Source organism: Somniosus microcephalus, chromosome 32, assembly GCF_052327205.1.
Source record: "Somniosus microcephalus isolate GS21.2 chromosome 32, FLI_Smic_1.0, whole genome shotgun sequence".
Taxonomy (NCBI): Eukaryota; Metazoa; Chordata; class Chondrichthyes; order Squaliformes; family Somniosidae; genus Somniosus; species Somniosus microcephalus.
The window spans coordinates 22,490,885-22,513,486 of record NC_141018.1 but is presented as its reverse complement, the minus strand read 5'-3'; the positions used below and the strand labels follow the sequence as shown (position 1 = coordinate 22,513,486).

The window sequence follows — 22,602 nt, the reverse complement described above, 5'->3', positions numbered from 1 at the left end:
ATCCCAGTTACCTATCATTTATAGGGCTTGACAGGGTAGATGCAGGGTGGATGTTTCCCCTGGCTGGGGAGTCTAGAACCAGGGGTCACAGTCTCAGAATAAGGGGTCGGCCATTTAGGACTGAGATGAGGAGGAATGTCTTCACTCAGAGGGTGGTGAATCTTTGGAATCCTCTACCCCAGAGGGCTGTGGAGGCTCAGTCGTTGAGTATATTCAAGATAGAGATCGATAGATTTTTGAATATTAAGGGAATCAAGGGATAGTGCAGGAAAGTGGAGATGAGGTAGAAGATCAGCCATGATCTGATTGAATGGCGGAGCAGGCTCGAAGGGCCAAATGGCCGACTCCTGCTCCTATTTCTTATGTTCTTATACACAGCATCAACAAACTCGAAAAGGGCCCAACTAAACTGATTTTTAAAAAAACTTGTGTAATATTGCTGGTATGTCAGATTTTTTTTTTCCCTTACCCCCCCTCACCCCTCAACCAGACTCACTGCTCAATCGAACAGTCAGCAATTTATTTTTCGTTAATCAAGGCAGGCCCATTAACATAACTTGCTTGGTCTCCCCTGAACTGACTGATTCCTTGTACAGAAGTTAAGTTGGTTTCATCCTGTATCGAAGGTGACATGAATCTTGTCATTCCTGTGGCAATGACTTATGAAGTAATACTGGGCAGCCTGCTGGTGGCGCTGTCCAGGGAGAGTATAAATACTCGGGCATGGGCCCAGCTTGCTCAGGACATTCTTTAACAGGAACTAGTGAAGGACACAACTAGGTCTCCATGTTGTAAAACAGTTGATTAAAGCTTTGTTTAACGCTTAGACCAAGTGCCTAGTAGTTTTCTTACGTCAGAAGGGAAACAAACAGTGATCGTGCCAAATTTTTTTTTGCAGACTCATAATAGAAGAACAATGAACTACTGTACATTCAATAGGGACAGCGAGCAGATTAAAGCACGAAGAACAGCCAAGATCTTCAATCTGCTTAAGGCCTTTACATTGTGCAGTAATACATCCCAGAAAAGCTTATTTTTATCATTAGTAAATGATGGCCATGCCAGGAATGCTGGCTTTTACTGTGCAATGGACCCGGAGAACCGGATGAATCATTTTGTTTAACCCATCAGTCAGTAGACAACGCAGGTCTAAATGCATCAATTTCACACTCACTGGTTTGCCCTGTGGGCCCAGAGGTTTGGAGTGGGCCGATTTCAGCGCCATTACCCTTCGATGAGGGTTAAACCCTGAATCTGAGCACCACGACCCGTTAGCCCCCCGCCCCATGACCCGAGATAGATGCAAATGAACGGGAACATGGATTTAAAACTTTCTCAGGTAAGTTCACCGATCCCGGGCGTCCAGAGGGCGGCCGCGCTCTAAAGGAACGTGGCGCCCGAGCACATGCGACAGCGCTGCAGCCATATCTCCATCCCATTCTCCCTTCAAACACGATGGACAGGATCAGAGAGTTGACCCTGGTAGGTTGTCCCCAGATTCCATGGGACAAACCTAAGCCACTCATAAAGGCAAAGCTTGATGCCCTGCCCCGGCAGGCTCCATATAGAGTTCTAGTTTCATGCTGAACTAAACTATCATGTACAGTTAAGCTGCAAGATTGAGGAGAAGAGCCTGGCTTACCTTCTTTATCGTCAGCATTTTCCAATGGCTTCATCACTGTAAAGACCAAAAATAGGCATGTTTATTGAAGAGGTCATTTCATCGAAGAGCACATTATCACATTACTTCACTAAGTTTTACTCCATTGAGTGTATGAGTAAGTTCACGTTTTAAAGTTAGGAGTTGCTCATGCAGAATTATTTTTAAAATTTGTGTCTCTCTTACTTTAACTGTGTCTCTGCTTGTGTCCCACCCTTGAATAATTTCTGCTGCTCTCTCTGTTGCTTTACTCTCCCTGTTTGCCTCTTACACACTTATTGATGTTGTTGACTCGATGTTTATCTCTGACTCTTTTTGTCTCCCTCTTTCTATTAGTTTTACCTTAACGCTGTCTCCTCCCTTTTTGCTATCTCCCACACTCTCTGTGCACGTCCATCGCATGTTGCTTGATGGACTCTGTGGGGTAGATCTTCCTGAACCTGTCGTGAAGGAGGTGGGACTTCCCCTTTCAGGTTTTAGACCCGCCTACATCGACGTCCGGCCAATCCGCACGATTATCCCTTGATTGACCTTGTTGAGCCCGCCCAGCGGGCTCAGCAGGCCAATTAAGGGCCACCCGGCAACAGGTGACGTCACAGATTGACATTTCATCTGTCAAGAGCTTTTGACAGATGAAATATCAGTGTTTCACAGCTGTTTGAAGCTGTGAAACACTGACAATCTGAGTTCTAACATGAGTCCTTCTGCACAGACTCAGTTCGAACTCTCAGCAGCACTCAAAGCTGAAGGCTGTCACTTTTGACAGATCGCAGCTGTTCAGCTTTCAGTGCCGGCTGAGTGATGGGCTCCCGACGGCTACAGGAAGAAAGGCTGTGAAGGTAAGTACAGGTAAGTAAAATTTCTTTACACACTTTAGACACACCAAACACACTTACCTTTGCACTCATGCACCCATCACTCACCTGAGCGCCGACATCGCGACCCCTCCAACTCATTCAACCCGACGGCCCGCCTGCTCTAACCTGGCGTGGTTTGGAGCCGTCGGGAAACCCACACGAAACCCCTCAAAATAGGGATTAGGCTAAAAACTGCCTGTTAACTACCTGTTAACAGGCAGTTAATTGGCACTAATCCCTTCCCGCCTGGTTTCGGCGGGTCCCAGTGCGGGGCGGGTGCCCGCTGCCCCTGAAACTTACGTGGGGCGGGGTTTTGGGCGGGATGGTGTCGGGACCCCCAAATTTGGGATTTTCCCCCCCCACGTGCCTGAAACCCCGCCTGACGGCTCCAGGAAAATCGAGCCCTGTGTCTTTCACACACAGTAGAACGTAGGAGGCAGCCAACAGAGGTGGGGACTGGCGGTGGGTGAAGTGCAACTAAGGGTCTGGGCACAAAGGGGAAATGTTACCCAGGAGCTACTGGAACAAGCACAGCTAATAGAGAAATTGGGGGCCAGCGTTTGGGTTGCAGGGCACAAAGTGAGTGGGAACTAGAGCTATGGAGAATATGAAGATTGAGGCCTGTGTTGGGAGGGAGCTGGTGGCTGGGGTACATCTTTTGTGGGCAGGGTGGTCTACCTGTTGCGGTTGGGAAAGGTCTGGAGCCACAGCCCCAAATAGCAAGGGCAAATCTAGGAGCCACTGCAACATGCAGGGTTGGGGTTCAAAAGTGGAGGCATCAGTCCTGGAATGGAGGAGTGAAAGGGATGGTTGAATGGATAGGAGTGAGTGTGGTCTTGGGAGGAGTGAGGTGACCTAATGACCTAAGACTGGGATGGAGCAGGGCGGTTGTGAGGATATGAAGTGGGGGGTTTGGGGGAGGGTTAGCGGTTGCGAATGGATGGGACTGAGTAATAGCAGAGGAGGGGCGAAGGCTGGGCGAGAGCAGGAGGTGGGGTAAGAGGGAATCTTGGCACTGGGAAAAGTTGGCTAATCTGCAAGGACTAAGGCAGCAGTTATGAAAAAATGCAAGGGTCTGGGCCTGGGAAGGCTTTGGGGCCTTAGACTTGTAAGTAGAGAGAGTGTGGCCTGTGATCGATGAAGTACATATTGAAGAACACACTGAACCAAAGAATACCAGTATATTAAAACAATTTGGTTTCTTCCATTACCTACATTATGACAGTTAGAAAGAAAATTGATTGATGAGGGTGGATTACAAAATGCACAGAAGGTCCTTTCCTTTTGTCCGAATGTTATGTAGGTCAATAACATAGCTACTACACGGCCGTCATCATCAACTGTGGAGTGAAGACACTTTTACATGGCAGTGCTGGTTTCAGAGAGCGATTCAGCCTCCCAAGCACTGCTGTGCGGGGTTACATTGCTACCTGTTCTTCGCCAGGCACGAGAGGCAGGAAACCTGCCGCCAGCTCCCAGTGCCCATGTAAAAGTGGGACTTGGGAACCCTCGAGCCTGTTCCGCCATTCAGTTAGATCACGGCCGATCTGTACCTCAACTTCATTTACCCGCCTTTGCTCCATATCCATTGAGACCCTTACCTAACATAAATCTATCGATCTCAGTCTTGAAAGCGTCAACTGACCCCCCCATCCACAGCCTTTTGAGGGAGAGAGTTCCCAGATTTCTACTCCCCTGTGTGTGGAAAAAGTGCTTCCCGATTTCACTCCTGACTGGCCTGGCTCTAATGTTAAGGTTGTGTCCCCTTGTTCTGGAGTTCCCCCACCAGAGGAAAGGGTTTCTTTTTATCTCCCCTATTGAATCCTTTTAACAGTTTAAACACCTCGATTGAATCATTCCTCAATCTTCTATGTTCAAGAGAATACGAGCCAAGTTCAAGCAACCTGTCCTCATAATGTAACCCTCCAATTCCCGGTACCATTCTGGGGAATCTGCGCTGCACCGCCTCCAAGACCAATATGTCCTTCCTGAGGAGCGGTGTCCAAAGCTGAACGCAGTTACTCCAGATGGGCCTGACCATAGAAACATAGAAACATAGAAGATAGGAGCAGGAGTAGGCCATTCGGCCCCTCGAGCCTGCTCCGCCATTTAATGAGATCATGGCTGATCATCCAAATTCAGTATAACAACAGAAAATGCTGGAAAAACTCAGGTCAGGCAACATCTGTGGAGAGAAATTTGAGTTGACGTTTCGGGTTGGACCCTTCTTCAAAACTTTTGAAGAAGGGTCCAACCCGAAACGTCAACTCAAATTTCTCTCCACGGATGTTGCCTGACCTGCTGAGTTTTTCCAGCATTTTCTGTTGTTATTTCGGATTTCCAACATCTGCAGTATTTTGCTATCCAAATTCAGTACCCTGTCCCTGCTTTCTCCCCATGCCCCTTGATCCCTTTCGCCTTAAGAAATATATTTAACTCCTTCTTGAATATATTTAATGAATTGGCCTCAACTGCCTTCTGTAGTAGAGAATTCCACAGGTTCACCACTCTCTGGGTGAAGAAATTCCTCCTCATCTCTGTCCTAAATGGCTTACCCCTTATTTTTAGACTGTGACCCCTGGTTCCGGACTCCCCTGCCATCGGGAACATCCTTCCTGCATCTCGTCTGTCTAGTCCTGTTAGAATTTTGTAAGTTTCAATGAGATCCCCTCTCATTCTTCTAAACAGACCAAGGCTCTGTACAACTGAAGCATAACTTCCTCCCCTGTGTAACCCGTCCTCTTAATTTAACCCTTTTAGCCCCAGTATCATTCTGGTGACGACTGCTGCCAAAACAATATAAGCCGGACAGTTAATTCCTGTCACTTTAATTCACCGCTCCATTCCCACTCAGACCTCACCGTCCTCGGGCTCTTGCATTGTTCCACGGAAGCTCAGCGTAAGCTCGAGGAATAGCACCTCATCTTCCGATTAGGCACTTTACAGCCTTCCGGACTCAATATCGAGTTCAACAATTTCAGATCAGAACCTCGGCCTCTATCATAAATATATTTTTAATCCACACTTTTTGTTTGTGCCTTCTGTTCTTCTCTCCCACATGGCAGCTGTCCTTCATTCTGCCAGCGCAATTTACACTTCATCTCGAGCCATCCTTTGTTTCTTAACCTGTCCCATTACCATCTCCTTTTGCCTTGAATATCTCTTAATGGGGGGAAAATTCAGTATCGCCCCATTTGGGGCGCCATTATCGGCCGTGCGCAAAGTTTAGCGCCTGGCGCTAATTATCGCCTCCGACAGCAAACTTGGCTTTTATCGCCCCTGGAGGTGATTGGAGCGCTAAATCAGGCACTTCACACCTGTCTTAAGGTGCAAAGGCCGAGAAGCGAGGCGCTACCTCAGAGCGCTGGCGAAGCAAGGAAGGGCAAATCAAAATAAACCTGCAAAGTGCTGCTCAGTACTCAAAACTCCTTCACACAGCGTTGAATCTCTCCAGAAGTCTCTCTCTCTCTCTCTCAGAATGTGTGGTGCAAAAATGTCATCGACAAAAAAAGGCAGGAAGCGGTCGCCTTTAAATAGCGCTCCCCCAGTCCCTTTCTGACAGCATAACGCTCCCCTCAACCTGTCGTTGCTAGCGGCAGGCGGTAAGGCAGGGGGCGCCACTCAATATCTGGTCCGGGGCGCTAACGGGGCGTTGCTCACTCGACTGACGTCACGATCTGCCGGCGCAGGAGATCGTGGCGGTAGTGTTTAGCGCCGCCGCAAAATGTCTGGTCAATTTCACGAGCAGCGCAAACATCGCCACGCCCGGGCGCTAGTTGCTTTGTGCCCCATTAGCGCCCTCTTAGGGCACTAATGGGAGGCGCAAACAACTGAATTTTTCCCCTTATGTCTCTTCACCTCTCCTGCCTTCTATCCTATCACAGATGTTCTTTCATCCCCTCCCCCCATTTCCCAGCCCCTACACTTGCTTAAAAATCTGTTCCATGTCCTGCTTTTTCCAGTTCTGACGAAAGGTCATCGACCTGAAACGTTAACTCTGTTTCTCTCTTCACAGAGGCTGCCTGACCTGCTGAGTATCTCCAGCATTTTCTGTTTTTATTTCAGATTCCCAGCATCTGCAGTATTTTCTTTTTGTGTGCGAGTTAATTCCCGAGCGTAGCCAACAGTGAGAAAGCAGTAGTCTGTTAAAAAGTGTCTCTAATCATGAGGGAAACATGAGCAAAAACCTTGCGATCTCTGAACTCGAGATCTTCATTTAATAATCATTCATTGTCATGATAGAGTTGCTCTGGAAAGTTTTTAAAAAATATATATATAATTACCAGCTGCCAAAGATGAAATAAAGCAAAATATTCCAGGAAGCATTAGGTGCTGGACATGTATCAACATACGGCAGGAATTCAATAGGAATCCTGCAGAGAAGTGCCTGAAAGCCCGGAGAGATACTTCTTCTTAATTCTGCATTGATCTTGCTTTCCACCTGACTAAATGCCAGAAAATGGAGAGGGGTTTGTCGTGTCTGTCAATATGTTAACAGATGTAGATATGCACGAAGAACGGATTACAGCAGCTCCGGGGCTGAAGCTGGGGAAGATTATTCATGCTGCAAAAGCCGGCACGACGCTGGCCCCCATGTTAATGGAAGGAAAACACACAAGAACGTAAGAAATAGGAGCAGGAGTAGGACATTCGGCCCCTTCGAGCCTGCCCCGCCATTCAATAAGATCATGGCTGATCTTCGACCTCAACTCCACCATCCCGCACATCCCTTGATTCCCTTAGTATCCAAAAATCTATTGATCTCAGTGTTGAATATACTCAACGACTGAGCCTCCACAGCCCTCTGGGGTAGAGAATTCCAAAGATTCACCACCCTCTGAGTGAAGAAATTTCCCCTCATCTCAGTCCTAAATGGCCGACCCCTTATTCTGAGACTGTGCCCCCTGGTTCTAGACTCTCCAGCCAGGGGAAACATCCTCCCTGCATCTACCCTGTCAAGCCCTGTAAGAATTAAACCAAGGCCCTGTCTGCTCTCTCAGGTGGATGTAAAAGATCCCACGGCACTATTTCGAAGAAGAGCAGGGGAGATCTCCCCATTGTCCAGGGCCAATATTTATCCCTCAACCAACACCTCAAAACAGATTACCAGATCATTATCACATTGCTGTTTGTGGGAGCTTGCTGTGCACAAATTGGTTGCCGCGTTTCCTACATTACAACAGTGACTATTCTTCAAAAATACTTCATTGGCTGCAAAGTGCTTTGGGACATCCGGTGGTCATGAAAGGCGCTATATAAATGCAAGTCTTTCTTCTTTAACTGCTACTTTGACTGGGATTAGTTAGTTCGGCACAAAATAGGCATTGAATCTGGAACTTCTGGTCTGTAAAGCTTAATGTTACACTGGACAGTGCCTTTACCCACTAGGCCATGGGAGCCTTTGATCTTCTACCTCCTCTCCACTTTCCTGCACTATCCCCATATCCCTTGATTCCCTTAATATCCAAAAATCTATCGATCTCTGTCTTGAATATACTCAACGACTGAGCCTCCATAGCCGGGAATTCCAAAGATTCATCAACCTCCGAGTGAAGAAATTTCTCCTCATCTCAGTCCTAAATGGCCGACCCCTTATTCTGAGACTGTGGCCCCTTGTTCTAGACTCCCCAGCCAGGGGAAGCATCCTGTAAGAATTTTCAATGTTACAATGGGCTGAGCAGGTTCCTTTACTGCTGTGAACTCTGACCCGCCCGGTTTCCCGATGTTTGCTACCCTAAACCTCTTCTCACTTTGACCAAGCTCATGGTCACTCCTCCTAATTTCTCTTTCCTATCTCATCCTCTGCATCCCATACGCCTCCTGTGAAGCATCATGGGATAGACTTTATGTTAAAGGGGCTATATAAATAGAAGTATTTATTTCTATTGATAGGGATGGTGGAAACAGATTCAATAGTAGCTTTCAAAAGGGAATTGGGCAAAAACTTGAAGGAGATAAAATTGCAGGGATATGGGGAAAGAGCCGGGGACTGGGAGTAACTGGATTGCTCTTCGAAAGAGCCGGCGCAGATTCGATGGGCCGAATGACCTCCTTCTGTGCTGTACTATTCTATGATTCTAAGTAGCTGGTGGTTTCTGTAGCGAGCATGGGTTAAAGAAAGAGAAAAACAAACCAGATGTTGTTCCCTCTTGAATGCGATCCAATGACCCCTGCTTGAAGTGTAGATGCTGGAAAAGAATAGGATTGAGCTAGGCTGCTGGGCAGGTAGCGTCAGAAAAAAAGACTTGCATTTATATAGGGTCTTTCACGACCTCAGGACGTCTCAAAGCACTTTACAGTCAATGAGGTACTTTTGAAGTGCAGTCACTGTTGTAATGTAGGATAATCTGTTTTTTTGTGATTTGATTGAGGGATAAATATTGACCAGGACACCGAGGATAACTCCCCTGCTCTTCTTCCAAATAGTGCCATGGGATCTTTTACGTCCACCTGAGAGAGCAGACGGTGCCTCAGTTAAATCATCCAAAAGATGGCACCTCTGACAGTGGAGCACTCTCTCAGTACTGCACTGGAGTGTCAGCCTAGATTTACGTGTTTCATGGGGTGGGACTTGAACCCACAACCTTCTGACTCAGAGGCAAGGGTGCTACCCACCGAGCCACAGCAGACACTCATGAGGCTAGCTTGTGAAATACTTGGATGAGGTACCAGAGGAGAATCATGGCTTACGAAACTGTACACCAATGAGGACCTCAATCCATTCCGGGGAGGAGGGTAGGGGAGATAATTTGAGCGAAGATGATGATTTGGGTCCCAGGAAAATAAGACAAATTTCTCAACAGTCAAACTCCACTTTGTTCTACAAAAGAACCCCACCTGTCAGTCAAACCGTTGGGTTAAGAGTTCATTTGGAGCACATACACAAGGAGTTTTGACTCTGGCCAATAAAACTCAAAAAAGCTACATTCTGATGAAAATCTTTGGGGGGAAATATTCGGCTGCTTTGCGCCTCCCGTTAGCGCCCCGGCCGCGATCTTCGGTAGCGCCCCCTGACTTACCGCCGGACGCTATGTCCAACGGGGTCAGGGGGGTCCTACGTGCGGCCGGGGCGGCGCTAGTAAAAGGGGAGGTGGCAGGCGGACATTTTGTTGCTGGGCGCCTGCCAGCACCTGCCCCCGTTGCTGTCCCCGGCCTCCTGTGCAGCCCCCCCCACCCCCACCACCGCGGGGTGCCGGCTGCGCTCCATGAGCCCGGCACTTCTCTTGAGCGCCGGGCTCTTTTGCCGACACTCCGATCCCCGTTGACCCAGCTGGGCCCTGGGTCGCGCTGTGCTAGGCCCCTCCCCTTTAATAGGGGGAGGAAGGCCTGTAGTACCGCGGCGCGACGTGCCGCAGAGCGTGGCGCTGCGGCACGTCGTGCTGCAATATTCACTCGCAGCGCTCCCTCTTGGGGCACTACCAGTAAATTTTGGGTGCGGGGGCGGTAAATTTTTCGGGGTGCTAAAAGTAGGGGGCACAACCCAATTTTGCCCCCTTTGTCTTTTATTGACACTATACTCCTGTAGATTACAGAGGAGGAGCTTAAATTCAAAATTGACAGGGCAAAGAAAATCAATGGTTATTTCAGTGGCCATTCATTGCACCTCTAATTGGCAGAGAACCAACATGTGTGGCATTCATGCCTGTAATACACTTTTACGCTGCAGTAATACCATTGTATTTACATAATCAGGGTGTCATTAGAACTGGGTTAAACAGCTGCCTTCCTTTATTTGACCATCTGGCTCCTTCACATCATACAGTGAGGGGGATCATTAAACAGCCATCGATTATACTTCAAGTGACACCTCATACTCATCATATTTCACAGCACAACTCCGCCTTCTCCATCAGCTATGGGGAGAATGGAACCCTCCTCCCCAATTTTACAGGTCAAGGAACATAGGAACAGTGGTAGGTCAAGTCAGGAGTGTGGTGGAATACTCTCCACTTGCCTGGATGGGTGCCGCCCCAACAACACTCAAGAAGCTCGACACCATCCAGGACAAAGCAGCCGGCTTGATTGGCACCCCATCCACCACCTTAAACATTCACTCCCTCTCCCACCGGCGTACCGTGGCTGCAGTGTGTACCATCTACAAGATGCACTGCAGCAACTCGCCAAGGTTTCTTCGGCAGCAACTCCCAAACCCACGACCTCTTCCGCCTAGAAGGACAAGGGCAGCAGGCGCATGGGAACACCACCACCTGCAAGTTCCCCTCCAAGTCACACACCATCCTGACGTAGGAGTATATCAGCCGTTCCTTCATCGTCGCTGGGTCAAAATCCTGGAACTCCCTCCCTAACAGCACTGTGGGAGCACCTTCACCACACGGACTGCAGCGGTTCAAGAAGGCGGCTCACCACCACCTTCTCAAGGGCAATTAGGGATGGGCAATAAATGCTGGCCTTGCCAGTGATGCCCACATCTCATGAATGAATTAAAAAGGTCATTCAGCTTGTTCCGCAATTCAATTAGATCATGGGTCATCTGTATCTCAACTCCATCTACCACCTTGGTTCCATAACCCTCAATAACATTGCCTAACTAAAACCTATCAAGTTCAGTTTTGAATGTTTCAATTGACCCCCAGCCTCAACAGGTTTTTGGGGGATGAGAGTTCCAGATTTCCACTACCCTTTGTGAAGAAGTGCTTCCCGACATCACCCCTGAACGGCCTAGCTCCATCTTTAAGGTTACGCCCCCTTGTTTTGGGCTTCCCCGACCACAGGAAATAGTTTCTCTCTAGCAACGCCATCAATGCCTTTGATCATTCCAACCGAAGCAGATTCAAGTAATTTCATGACAAAATGGCAACCTCTGTTTTGCCAGATAACAAATTAATAGATTTCATATCATAAATGGAATCTCCTGAAAACACGTACTTGAGGTCATAATGCTCATCTCATTTAATTGATGCATGCTGACCTTTTGACTCAAAAACCAGTGAGCAGCCTATCCACCTGTCACCCCACCAGCACCGCCCCCCCCACCCCGCAACTCCCCAGGCGCATTCAGAACTCAAGAACATAGAAGCACTAGAAAATAACTTGCATTGATATAGCGCCTTTCACGACCACAGGACGTCCCAAAGCGCTTTACAGCCAATGAAGTCGTTTTTGGAGTGTAGTCACTGTTGTAATGTAGGGAACGCGGCAGCTAATTTGCGCACAGAAAGAGCCCACAAACAGCAATGTGATGATGGCCAGATCATCTGTTTTAGGTTGAGGGACAGGACACCGGGGATAACTCCTCCTGCTCTTCTTCAAAATACAGGAAACTCTTTTTTATCCGGCACCGACGGGACCGGCGTGGTGCCGGTTTATCAAAAAGTCCAGATTACAGAGAGGTATAGTAAAAGGTACGAGAGCTCCCTACACAGCAACAAATCCAGGCTTCCCTGTTGCTTAGCAACAGATGCAGGAATTCCGGCCACAGACCAAGCGTCCCTGTTGCTTAGCAACAAGTGCAGATGCCCCGGTTACACGGCCACAGATCCAGGAATGGCCACTAATATGAAGTAAAACTTACCTGAACCTACTCCTGAATTTTGCCAGTTAACAGAGATTTCTGGTTATTTAGGTGCCGGTAAATCGAGAGTTTCCTGTAGCACCATGGGATCTTTTACGTCCACCTGAGAGGGCAGACATCTAACATCTCGGTCTGACGTCTCATCCGAGAGACCAAAGAGGAGAAATAAATCGCTCCTCGTCTCCCCCCTGGTTCATTTGCCAACTATCTTAAAATTGGTGTTGTAGGATGTAAATTAACTCCTCAGCTAGTCCATCCCTGGTGATATTTTCAATACGACTAGACATGGAGAGCACCAGGGTTGAAAAAAGTGGGTGGAAAAGATAAATCGAGAAGTCACGGTTAGGTGACGCCATGCTTGGGTTTTGAAGGCCTGTAGATTACAGGAGAAAGACGGAGGGATATCACTGAACCATTGCCGCTAACGACATAGGTGCAAGGTTGTGTCTGACCTCATCCCAATCCAGTTAACGTTAGGGTTGGCTTGTCATTTTTCCACAGTTCAACATGTCCTCCGCTCCCCACTAACAGACTATCGACAGTGAAAGCGGCAAACAGTAAATAGGGAGGCTCTTATAAGCATTGAGTTGCTCTTTAGATTTTAAAAGCATATCAACAAAAATTATACTGACTCACACACACACTCTGCAGAGTTCAAAGACTTCCATTAACTAGAAACTGCATTTCAATTGTGTTCTGAAGCCTTTGAAATGTTTAAGTCAGATTTGCGAAGTTGACTTAATGAGGAATAAAAGCAAATAAATAAATGAGCTGAAACTCATTACTGATAACTTGGCAGTGTAAATGTTATTTGTAACTCGATGCTCGCTAACTGACTTATCCAATTAACCTTGAAGCTCTGTTTCCTCTGCTCAGGATATTGTCTGAATTCCTTCAAAAGATCCAGTTTTGTGCACGTGCGTGTAATTGCTGCTGGTTAAAAGGGATTATTCAGTCACATCTCATTGGCACGCTCAGACCCCGATCGACCAAAAGGACAAGTTGAGCGCACCCGGCAATATATTGATGATGTCAAGCGATGCCGTACAAACAGGCAAACATTTGACTTTGCTAACCAACTAACTAACGAAGGAGTTAAAATGTATAAAGACTCGTTTTTCTCATTCACGTGTCTGGTTGGTTGGGCGGAGACTCACGTTTAACTTTCTCGTCGGTTCACTGTTTCTGCTGTTTGATTGGCTCAGTCTTTTATTCCTTTCGGATTAGGTTGCAACGAGCAACAACAACAACAACTTGCATTTATATAGCACCTTCAGTTTTTTTTAAAATTCATTCACAGGATGTGGGCGTCGCTGGCAAGGCCAGCATTTATTGCCCATCCCTAATTGCCCCTTGAGGTGGTGGTGGTGAGCCGCCTTCTTGAACCGCTGCAGTCCGTGTGGTGAAGGTGCTCCCACAGTGCTGTTAGGGAGGGAGTTCCAGGATTTTGACCCAGCGACGATGAAGGAACGGCCGATATACTTCTAAGTCAGGATGGTGTGTGACTTGGAGGGGAACTTGGAGGTGGTGGTGTTCCCATGTGCCTGCTGCCCTTGTCCTTCTAGGTGGAAGAGGTCGCGGGTTTGGGAGGTGCTGCCGAAGAAGCCTTGGCGAGTTGCTGCAGTGCATCTTGTAGATGGTACACACTGCAGCCACGGTGCGCCGGTGGTGGAGGGAGTGAATGTTTACGGTGGATGGGCTGTAGTAGAAATTTCCCAAGGCACTTCACAGGGGCACAATCAAACAATATTTGACACCAAGCTGCATATAGAAATATACAGGAAACTCTCTTTTAACCGGCACCTAAATAACTGGAAATCTCTGTTAACCGGCAAAATTCAGGAGTAGGTTCAGGTAAGTTTTACTTCATATTAGTGGCAGTTCCTGGATCTGTAGCTGTGTGACTGGGGTTCGTGCACTTGTTGCTAAGCAACAGGGACGCTTGGTCTGTGGCCGGAGTTCCTGTACATGTTGCTAAGCAACAGGGAAGCCTGGATTTGTTGCTGTGTACAGAGCTCTCGTACCTTTTAACTATACCTCTCTGTAATCCGGACTTTTTGATAAACCGGCACCACGCCGGTCCCGTTGGTGCCAGATAATAAAGAGTTTCCTGTACGAGGACAAGAGACCAATAGCTTGGTCAAAGAAGCAGCATGATAGTTCCCCAGCTCACTCTCTGGTACCATGATAGTTATCTGTTGCTCACTCTGGCTTTTACAAGGCAAACTTTGACCTTCCCTACCACTCGGTCTCCCACTCTCTAAATGAGCCATGAGCATTGCCTACCACTCGCTTCCCAACCTACCCAACTCTTTCTAGGACTCTACCTCCACCATAATTGGCCCTACCTCATCCTCAGTCCACCAGCGTCGCTGTGAGTGATGTACTCGTGTTAAATATTTAAGGAACAACCCACCAGCAATGACTGATTGCAGGGAATAGCAAACTATTGGTGAAGGATCTCAGACTCTCCGTCCCTTACAGGTGCCGGCTGACCGGCCGTGCACTTCCAGCATGGGAACTGATTAATAATAAAGTTCACGCTGTGCAAACTAGATCAGCTCCAAAAACGTTGCCGTAAACATTACGGTTTGCACTCATGATGCAGAACTTTGTGCAACGGAAACATACAATCACAGAGTCATAGGGCTGGATTTTATCAATGGAGGCGAGTAGGAGGCGGGACTCCCACTTTCAGGGTTGTAGTCCCGCCTCCATCGAGTTGTGGCCAACCCACTCGATTTTCCCTTGATTGACCTTGTTGAGCCTGCCCAGCGGGCTCAGCAGGCCAATTAAGGGCCACCCAGCAACAGGTGACGTCACAGATTGACATTTCATCTGTCAAGAGCTTTTGACAGATGAAATATCACCGTTTGACAGCTCTTTGAAGCTGTCAAACACTGACATTCTGTACTCTAAGTTAATTCCTTCCTCTCAGGCTGATTTAGAGATCTCTCCAGAACAGAAAGCTGAATGCTGCAACTTTTGACAGCTCGCGGCCATTCTGCTTTCTGTGCCGGTGAGATGAGGGACTCCCGAGACCTGAAGAAAGGAAGGCTGTAAAGGTTAGTACAACTTCTTTAAACACTTTACACAGACCAAGCACACTTACCTCTGCACTCATGCACCCATCACTCACCTGAACACCGGACATCTCGAACCCTCCAAGTCCTTCAACCCGACGGCCCGCCTCGCTAACTTGGCGTGGTTTGGAGCCGTCGGGAAGCCCACACTTCAGGGATAAAAATAGGGATTAGGCTAAAAACTCCCTGTTAACTACCTGTTAACAGGCAGTTAATTGGCACTAATCCCCATCCCGCCTCGGGGAGGCGGCTCCCAGCACAGGTCGGATACCCGCCTCCTGGGAAACTGGCATGGAGGCGGGATGGGTTCGTGCCCCCTGATTTCGCGATTTTAACACCCCACACGCCTCCATGGCCCGATGAAATTCTAGCCCTATACAACACAAAGCGAGGCCCTTCGGCCCATCGTGTCCGCGCCGGCCATCAAGCCCTGTCTATTCTAATCCCATTTTCCAGCACTTAGTCCGTAGATTGTATGCTATGGTGTTTCAAGTGCTCATCTAAATGCTTCTTGAATGTTGTGAGGGTTCCTGCCTCTACCACCCTTTTAGGCAGTGAGTTCCAGGTTCCAACCACCCTCTGGGTGAAAAAGTTTTTCCTCAAATCCCCTCTAAACCTCCTGCCCCTTACCTTGAAACTGTGCCCCCTGGTTATTGACCCCTCTACTAAGGGGAAAAGTTCCTTTCTATCTACCCTATCTATGCCCCTCATAATTTTGTACACCTCAATCAGGTCCCCCCTCAGCCTTCTCTGCTCTAAGGAAAACAACCCCAGCCTGTCCAGTCTCTCTTCATAGCTGAAGCGCTCCAGCCCAGGTAACATCCTGGTGAATCTCCTCTGCACCCTCTCCAATGCAATCACATCCCTCCTATAGTGTGGCAACCAGAACTGCACACAGTATTCCAGCTGTGGCCTAACTAGCGTTTTGTACAGCTCCATCATAACCTCCCTGCTCTTATATTCTATGCCTCGGCTAATGAAGGCATATGCCTTTTTAACCACCTTATCTACCTGTCCATACAATCGGGAATTGGATGCAAATGCCAGGGGGCCTGAGGGATTTACTTTAATGGATTCAAAACTGTGCAGTCCACCAACTGGCCGCACTGACCATTGCACCCAAATTCCCGGTGAGCTCTTCTATCGTTCAACGTCCAAAGTTTACCCCACAGACTTATCCTTCGGTGTTCCCAGTTTATCTTCAAGTTGGCCAAAAATGCACATCTTCCGTAATGGGCCTTCTACTGTGGCCCAGAGGCACCAGGACTACTGCTCCCCTGGATGCTGCACACGCCTGTAAGTGTGGCGGGAAGACTTCAGCGCACACTGGCAAGCTGCCACCACGCTCGGCACACGGTGCACGATGTAGCGGCAGGGGGGCACGTCGGGGATTCGCGGCAGATTGTCAGGCGCCAGCAGCTCTTAAAGGGCTGCAATCCAGGCTTCGAGGAGAAATGCCTCCAAATGTACAAAATGGCAGAAGCTAAATGCAAAGGCGGAAAGGCACATTCCAACATGCCCCTACGGCGCTGCGATTTCATGGGGGTGCTACGTAGAAAGGAGGAGCACCTTCCGGTCAGGAGTAGCAACAGAGCACCCTGGATGGAGGTCACTGAGTGAGTTAAAGACAGTACTTTAAGGAAGAAATTTGCTGGGCTTTGCAAGATTGCCAAGGTAAGTGTCTTCACACTTTTCCTAATTTAACAATGTTGTCTGACAAGGCATCTTAATAGTACTTCACTGTAAGCTTAATACAGGATCACAGAGAGAGAGAGAATGAACAGCATTCTGGCAAGTGTTCACCTACTTTTCCAATATGCACAGGCATGCCCGTGTTTTACCAGCGCACTTCACACTGCTACCGGCACAGACACGATGGGCCAAATGGCCAATATTAATCCCTGAAGTAACATCACGGCAGTGGCTCAGTGGGTAGCACTCTCGCCTCTGAAGACAGAAGCTTGAGCACAAAAATCTAGGCCGACGCTCCAGTGCAGTGCTGAGGGAGTGCTGCACTGTCGGAGGTGCCGTCTTTTGGATGAGACATTAAACCGAGGCCCTGTCTGTCCCTCAATCAACATCACTAAAAAAAAAAATCAGATTATTTGGTCATTATCACATTGCTGTTTGTGGGAGCTTGCTGTGCGCAAATTGGCTGCCGCGTTTCCTACACTACAACAGTGACGACACTTCAAAAAGTGCTTCATTGTCTGTAAAGCGCTTTGGGATGTCCCTGAGGTTGTGAAAGGCGCTACAGAAATGCAAACCTTTCTTTCTTTCTTATTCACTCACTCATTCACTTCCTCTCACACAGTTACACGCCACAACCTATCCCATACACACTATAATATCTTCTCATGTAAAGCTGTGTTTCAAGTGGTGTCTTATTGCCAGTATTTGAAAAAATAGGTTCTGCTGCTCCAGAGAAGGTGGAAGAGTTTTGGCCTGAACTGAATGCTTCATTGTGCGCCCTGCATCACCCACTCCCAGAGGCAAAGAACCAGGTTGTCCATTGCTGACTCTTTTCGAGAGCTGACCGGATATTTAGTAGAGCAACTACAGGTGCCACATTTATTGACGTGCTGGTTGACTGGATCTGTATGTTGTGGAATATATTTGTAATTTGAATTGGGTAACTAGATGATCCAGATGCGGTTTCACTCCTAAGACAGGCCGCCATCATCATTGCCAAATCTTGCCATTCCCCTGCTATTGGGCACGTTCTCAACGTAGCCAATGATCTGTGGGAGCAGTGACAACTAGGGAGCAATGAGCTATTGAAGCCCTGCATTACCTGGTCGCCCAATATGGTGAATCCAGTCAAGATGGACTGCTGTAGATTGGAGCCTAAGCTCGTGAGAGTTCCAGTCATGACATTCATGGTGGAAGCTATTCCTGAGCTAGGACCTTGGCTTAGGGGGACTCCGCTGTAGAAGGCCCTGCAGTGCCGTGGTTTTCTGCAGCATGGGCAGATGGTCAGGCAACACGGTGGCTTGTAGAATCGTCCATAGGTGCCCTTGAACTAGAGACTGCTTGCTGCATACTCTGTCTGCATGAAATGCCGATGCTGTGCTACCAAACTATGTTCGTATGCAAGACTTGTGAGGTCAGCATCCCTGGGCTCAGCAGTTGAAAAAGCCCTTCAGCTGACCCTTTGGCCAGCAGATTGCAGCTCCTCCAATTTCACCTGCACTTGATCCTCCTCGCTCGTGTACCGTTCTTCCTCTCCATCACTTGAGCAGCTCATTTGTTCAGGAATGTAGTTGTCTCCCTAAGCCCCACTGCCTCTCCACCATTTAGACTCCCCTTAAAACTTGCCTCTTTCACCAAGCTTTTGGTCTCAGCACCTAACATCTCCTCCTTTTGCTTGGCATCCATTTCCTTGATTAAGCCTCGGTCAAACACGGTGGGACGTTTTTCTATATTAAAGGCACGTATACAGGAAACTTTTTTTATCCGGCACCGACGGGACCGGCGTGGTGCCGGTTCATCAAAAATTCCAGATAACCGAGAGCTATAGTAAAAGATACGGAGAGCTGACAGCTCCGTATAAAGCAACAAACCCTGTTGCTTAGCAACAAGTGCAGAACAATGGCCACAAGTTCCAAGCGTCTCTGTAGCTTAGCAACAGCTGCAGCCACACCCTTGCACAGCAACAGATGGAGGAAGGCAAGTACAATATGAAGTAAAACTTACCTGAACCTACTCCTGAATTTTGCCGGTTAACCGAGATTTCCGGTTATTTAGGTGCCGGTAAATCAAAAGTTTCCTGTATGTTGTTGTTGTTGTTGCTTGCTTGTTATAGTTGAACGATCCAATGACTCCTCAATCAGCAGTTACCTCAGGTCAATCCTCTGTTCGAAGGACCTTTCTTGGCAGCAGTTCCCTTTGCGTTCTGGGTATCTATTTAGCATTCAAACCACGTTGGATGAGGTTTTAACCGAACTGCGTCTGGTAATGCTGTTTGTTGGTATGTGACCATGCAGGGGGTCTGTGTTGGAAGCTTAAAGTGATTACAGCACTCAGAGAGTTGCCTTGTGCTAATAATAAGCTTGACGTCCATCACAGCACCTGTGGTTGTGGACACCATGTAGCTTTAATGGCATCCCTGAAATCATTTAAGGCTGTAAATTGTCTATTTGCTCAGCGGCCCAAGAAGGAAGCTACATCAAGTGCTTCATGTTGCCAGGAACAAAATGGAATTAATGTTCCATTCTCCTGCCCTGTCATCCTTTGGTTTAATGAGGATCAAAAAAAACATCTACAGGGTGACGTGATGGGGATACATTTTACATTGCTTGTCTACTCCCGTATGCAGTTGTCACTTATTAGCCAGTGCAAGTCATTAGATGGCTACGACCATTGGAATCGATTGTTGTAGCTCTCAGCTTCCCTTTAACAAGGGGCTCACATTTTAGTCCACAGAACAGCATATTAGTTCCCAAGGCCCTACATTACAAAACTGGCAGAGTCAAGATAAATATTCAATGAGAAACACTGAGGGCTGCTTTTTTAAATTCATTCATGAGATGTGGGCGTCGCTGGCAAGGCCGGCATTTATTGCCCATCCCTAATTGCTCTTGAGAAGGTGGTGGTGAGCCGCCTTCTTCAACCGCTGCAGTCCATGTGGTGAAGGTGCTCCCACAGTGCTGTTAGGGAGGGAGTTCCAGGATTTTTACCCAGCGACGATGAAGAAACGGCCGATATATGTCCAAGCCAGGATGGTGTGTGACTTGGAGGGGAACTTGGAGGTGGTGGTGTTCCCATGCGCCTGCTGCCCTTGTCTTTCTGAGTGGTGGAGCTGGCGGGTTTGGGAGGTTTGTTATGAGGCAACGATCAATTTGGGACTATAGTTTTATGGCAGGTATCAAGTAAGATATTTTGCAGTAATCTACTGTAAGTGAATATTCAATAAAGCATCAGTGTTTTTAATTAAATACATGTGCATCTTACTAATAAGGATGTTAGGTATAGTGCTAATAGATTATAAGCTGCCAGGCTTTGTGTGTTCTGTTAAATTGTCCATGTAAAAGACAGTTTTATTATGTATTTTAATACACGGCTTCAAACAAGTTAGGTGCTATGCCAACCGTTGCATCATTTGTTTTCAGTTTTCTTTTGCTTTGATTTTCTCCCTTTCTCTGGTCACTAACGACACTAAATATATCCGGGCAATCTCCTCTGACTGTTCTTCTAGTGCAATCATAAGTGCGTACTTTTAGAATACAGCAAATTGAGGTTTAGAATGTTGCTAATGTACAGCAGCTGGCGTACATCTTCTCCCATCGCATTTTTGTTCTTAAACATTGAGGTGGACCTAAAAGATCCCGCGGCACTATTTCGAAGAAGGGCAGGGGAGTTCTCCCCGGTGTCCTGGGCCAATATTTATCCCTCAATCAACATCACTAAAAACAGATTATCTGGTCATTATCACATTGCTGTTTGTGGGAGCTTGCTGTGCGCAAATTGGCTGCCGCGTTTCCTACATTACAACAGTGACTCCACTTCAAAAAAGTACTTCATTGGCTGTAAAGCGCTTTGAGACGTCCGGTGGTCGTGAAAGGCGCTACAGAAATGCAAGTCTTTCTTTTAAGCAGAAACACTTTTCCTCTTACGTAACTGGCACCGTCAAATGGATTCGTTTGAATGAAAATTGTAGCACATTAATGTTGGAGGCATAAGGGACAATTTGGTGTACATGTCGGGAAATCATGCCGGGAGCGTACCCAAGATTTCCCAATAGCAGTTTCTCCGTACTCACAAAGTAAACTCTAACCTAGAGACTTGCAAATTGCATGATAGATATTGCAGAATTATTAAGTTCAACAACGTAACCTCACTATACTTTAATGTAATACAGTGGATGTGGAATGTTTTAACATATTTCAAAGTCGTGATCAGGTGCTAAATAAATGTAAGATCTCTCTCTTCATTTTCTGAACATTCAGTAGTTGTGCCCCATTTATACCAATATACCAACTACATTGAATGTTTGTGTTTTTCCGTTTTTTTTTAAATTCCAACATTAGACATTGTCCCACATCACTAAAACAGAATGATCTGGTCATTATCACATTGCTGTTTGTGGGAGCTTGCTGTGCACAAAAATTGGCTGCTGCCTTTCCTACATTACAACAGTGACTACACTTCAAAAAAAAAAGTACTTAATCGGCTGTAAAATAATTCAAGACTGACTGCAGCCGGGCCTTTTCTCTTCCATCACCCGTAGAAGTGGTCAGAACCCGCGCTGGGGGAGGTGCAGGCCAATTGCGACCTAAAATGACAGTCAGGGGTCCCATTAACATTCCGGGGGGCCGGCCGCATCTTAAAAGGGACCTATCGCCTGAATCAGGCGGGCGCTTTGGACACCCGACAATGACGCCAGCCGCATCGCCGGTGTTCACGGGGCGGTAAGGGGTAGCGAGCCCACTTTGAGGCCGTTTGCCTCCCCTTTAACGCCAGACGGGGCCGCTCAAAATGGCCGCTTGGCTGAGGCACCTCGGGACTGCTAGCACCAGGGAGCAGTGGCACTATGATGTAACATAAAATGCTGCTCACGTAAAGTTAATGTTACTACTGTTGCCCCTTGACATACCTGTCCTTGCTTCTGCTTCCTCCTCCTCACCATCCTCTGCAATTAAACAGATACGTTTTTATTAACTCAATGCAAATAAACACGGGCAAACAAAAATAACGACAAGCAACCAGGCGGAAAACTGGCTACCTTGGTACATGCGCACCAAATTACGTCAAGGTTACTAGTTCCTGGACACTGCATCAACAGTTACATAAAAACATAGAAGATAGGAGCAGGAGTAGGCCATTCGGCCCCTCGAGCCTGTTCCGCCATTCAATGCGATCATGGCTGATCATCTAAATTCAGTACCCTGTCCCTGCTTTCTCCCCATATCCCTTGATCCCTTTAGCCTTAAGAAATATATCCAACTCCTTCTTGAATATATTTAATGAATTGGCCTCAACGGCCTTCTGTGGTAGAGAATTCCACAGGTTCACCACTCTCTGGGTGAAGAAATTCCTCCTCATCTCAGTCCTAAATGGCTTACCCCTTATCCTTAGACTGTGACCCCTGGTTCTGGACTCCCCCGACCATCGGGAACATCCTTCCTGCATCTAGTCTGTCTAGTCCTGTTAGAATTTTATACGTTTCAATGAGATCCCCTCTCATTCTTCCAAACTCTAGCGAATACAAGCCCAATCGACCCAATCTCTCCTCGTATGTCATTCCTGCCATCCCAGGTATCAGTCTGAGGTGTACGTCACAGGTTCAAAGAGCAAAAGGATTACTGTGCATCACATTTGTACTGCTTGATGGCAAATATTCCACTGCTCTTGGTGGAACATTTGCCACACTGTTGACTATTATGTATGTCTGGAGTGCGCTCTCACAGCTCTTTTCCCCCTCATTGAAGTAGGCTTTTTTAGTTGCACCTAAGCCGGCGCAGGCTATAC

General features: G+C 47.5%; 1 protein-coding gene across 6 annotated transcripts in view; it reads right to left on the bottom strand.

Moving 5' to 3' along the window:
• cd276 (CD276 molecule) overlaps positions 1-22,602 on the bottom strand; it is a 444,092-nt gene that overhangs the window by 78,243 nt on the left and 343,247 nt on the right. For 4 of the 6 annotated variants that reach the window (XM_085972226.1, XM_085972222.1, XM_085972220.1 and 1 more), the window contains 2 exons: positions 21,728-21,763; positions 1,643-1,678 (listed from right to left, as the gene is read on the bottom strand). In XM_085972226.1, coding sequence (XP_085828352.1) covers positions 1,643-1,678; positions 21,728-21,763 — 72 coding nt within the window. The remainder of the gene's footprint in view (positions 1-1,642; positions 1,679-21,727; positions 21,764-22,602) is intronic. The other 2 variants (XM_085972225.1, XM_085972223.1) reach the window with 1 other exon arrangement.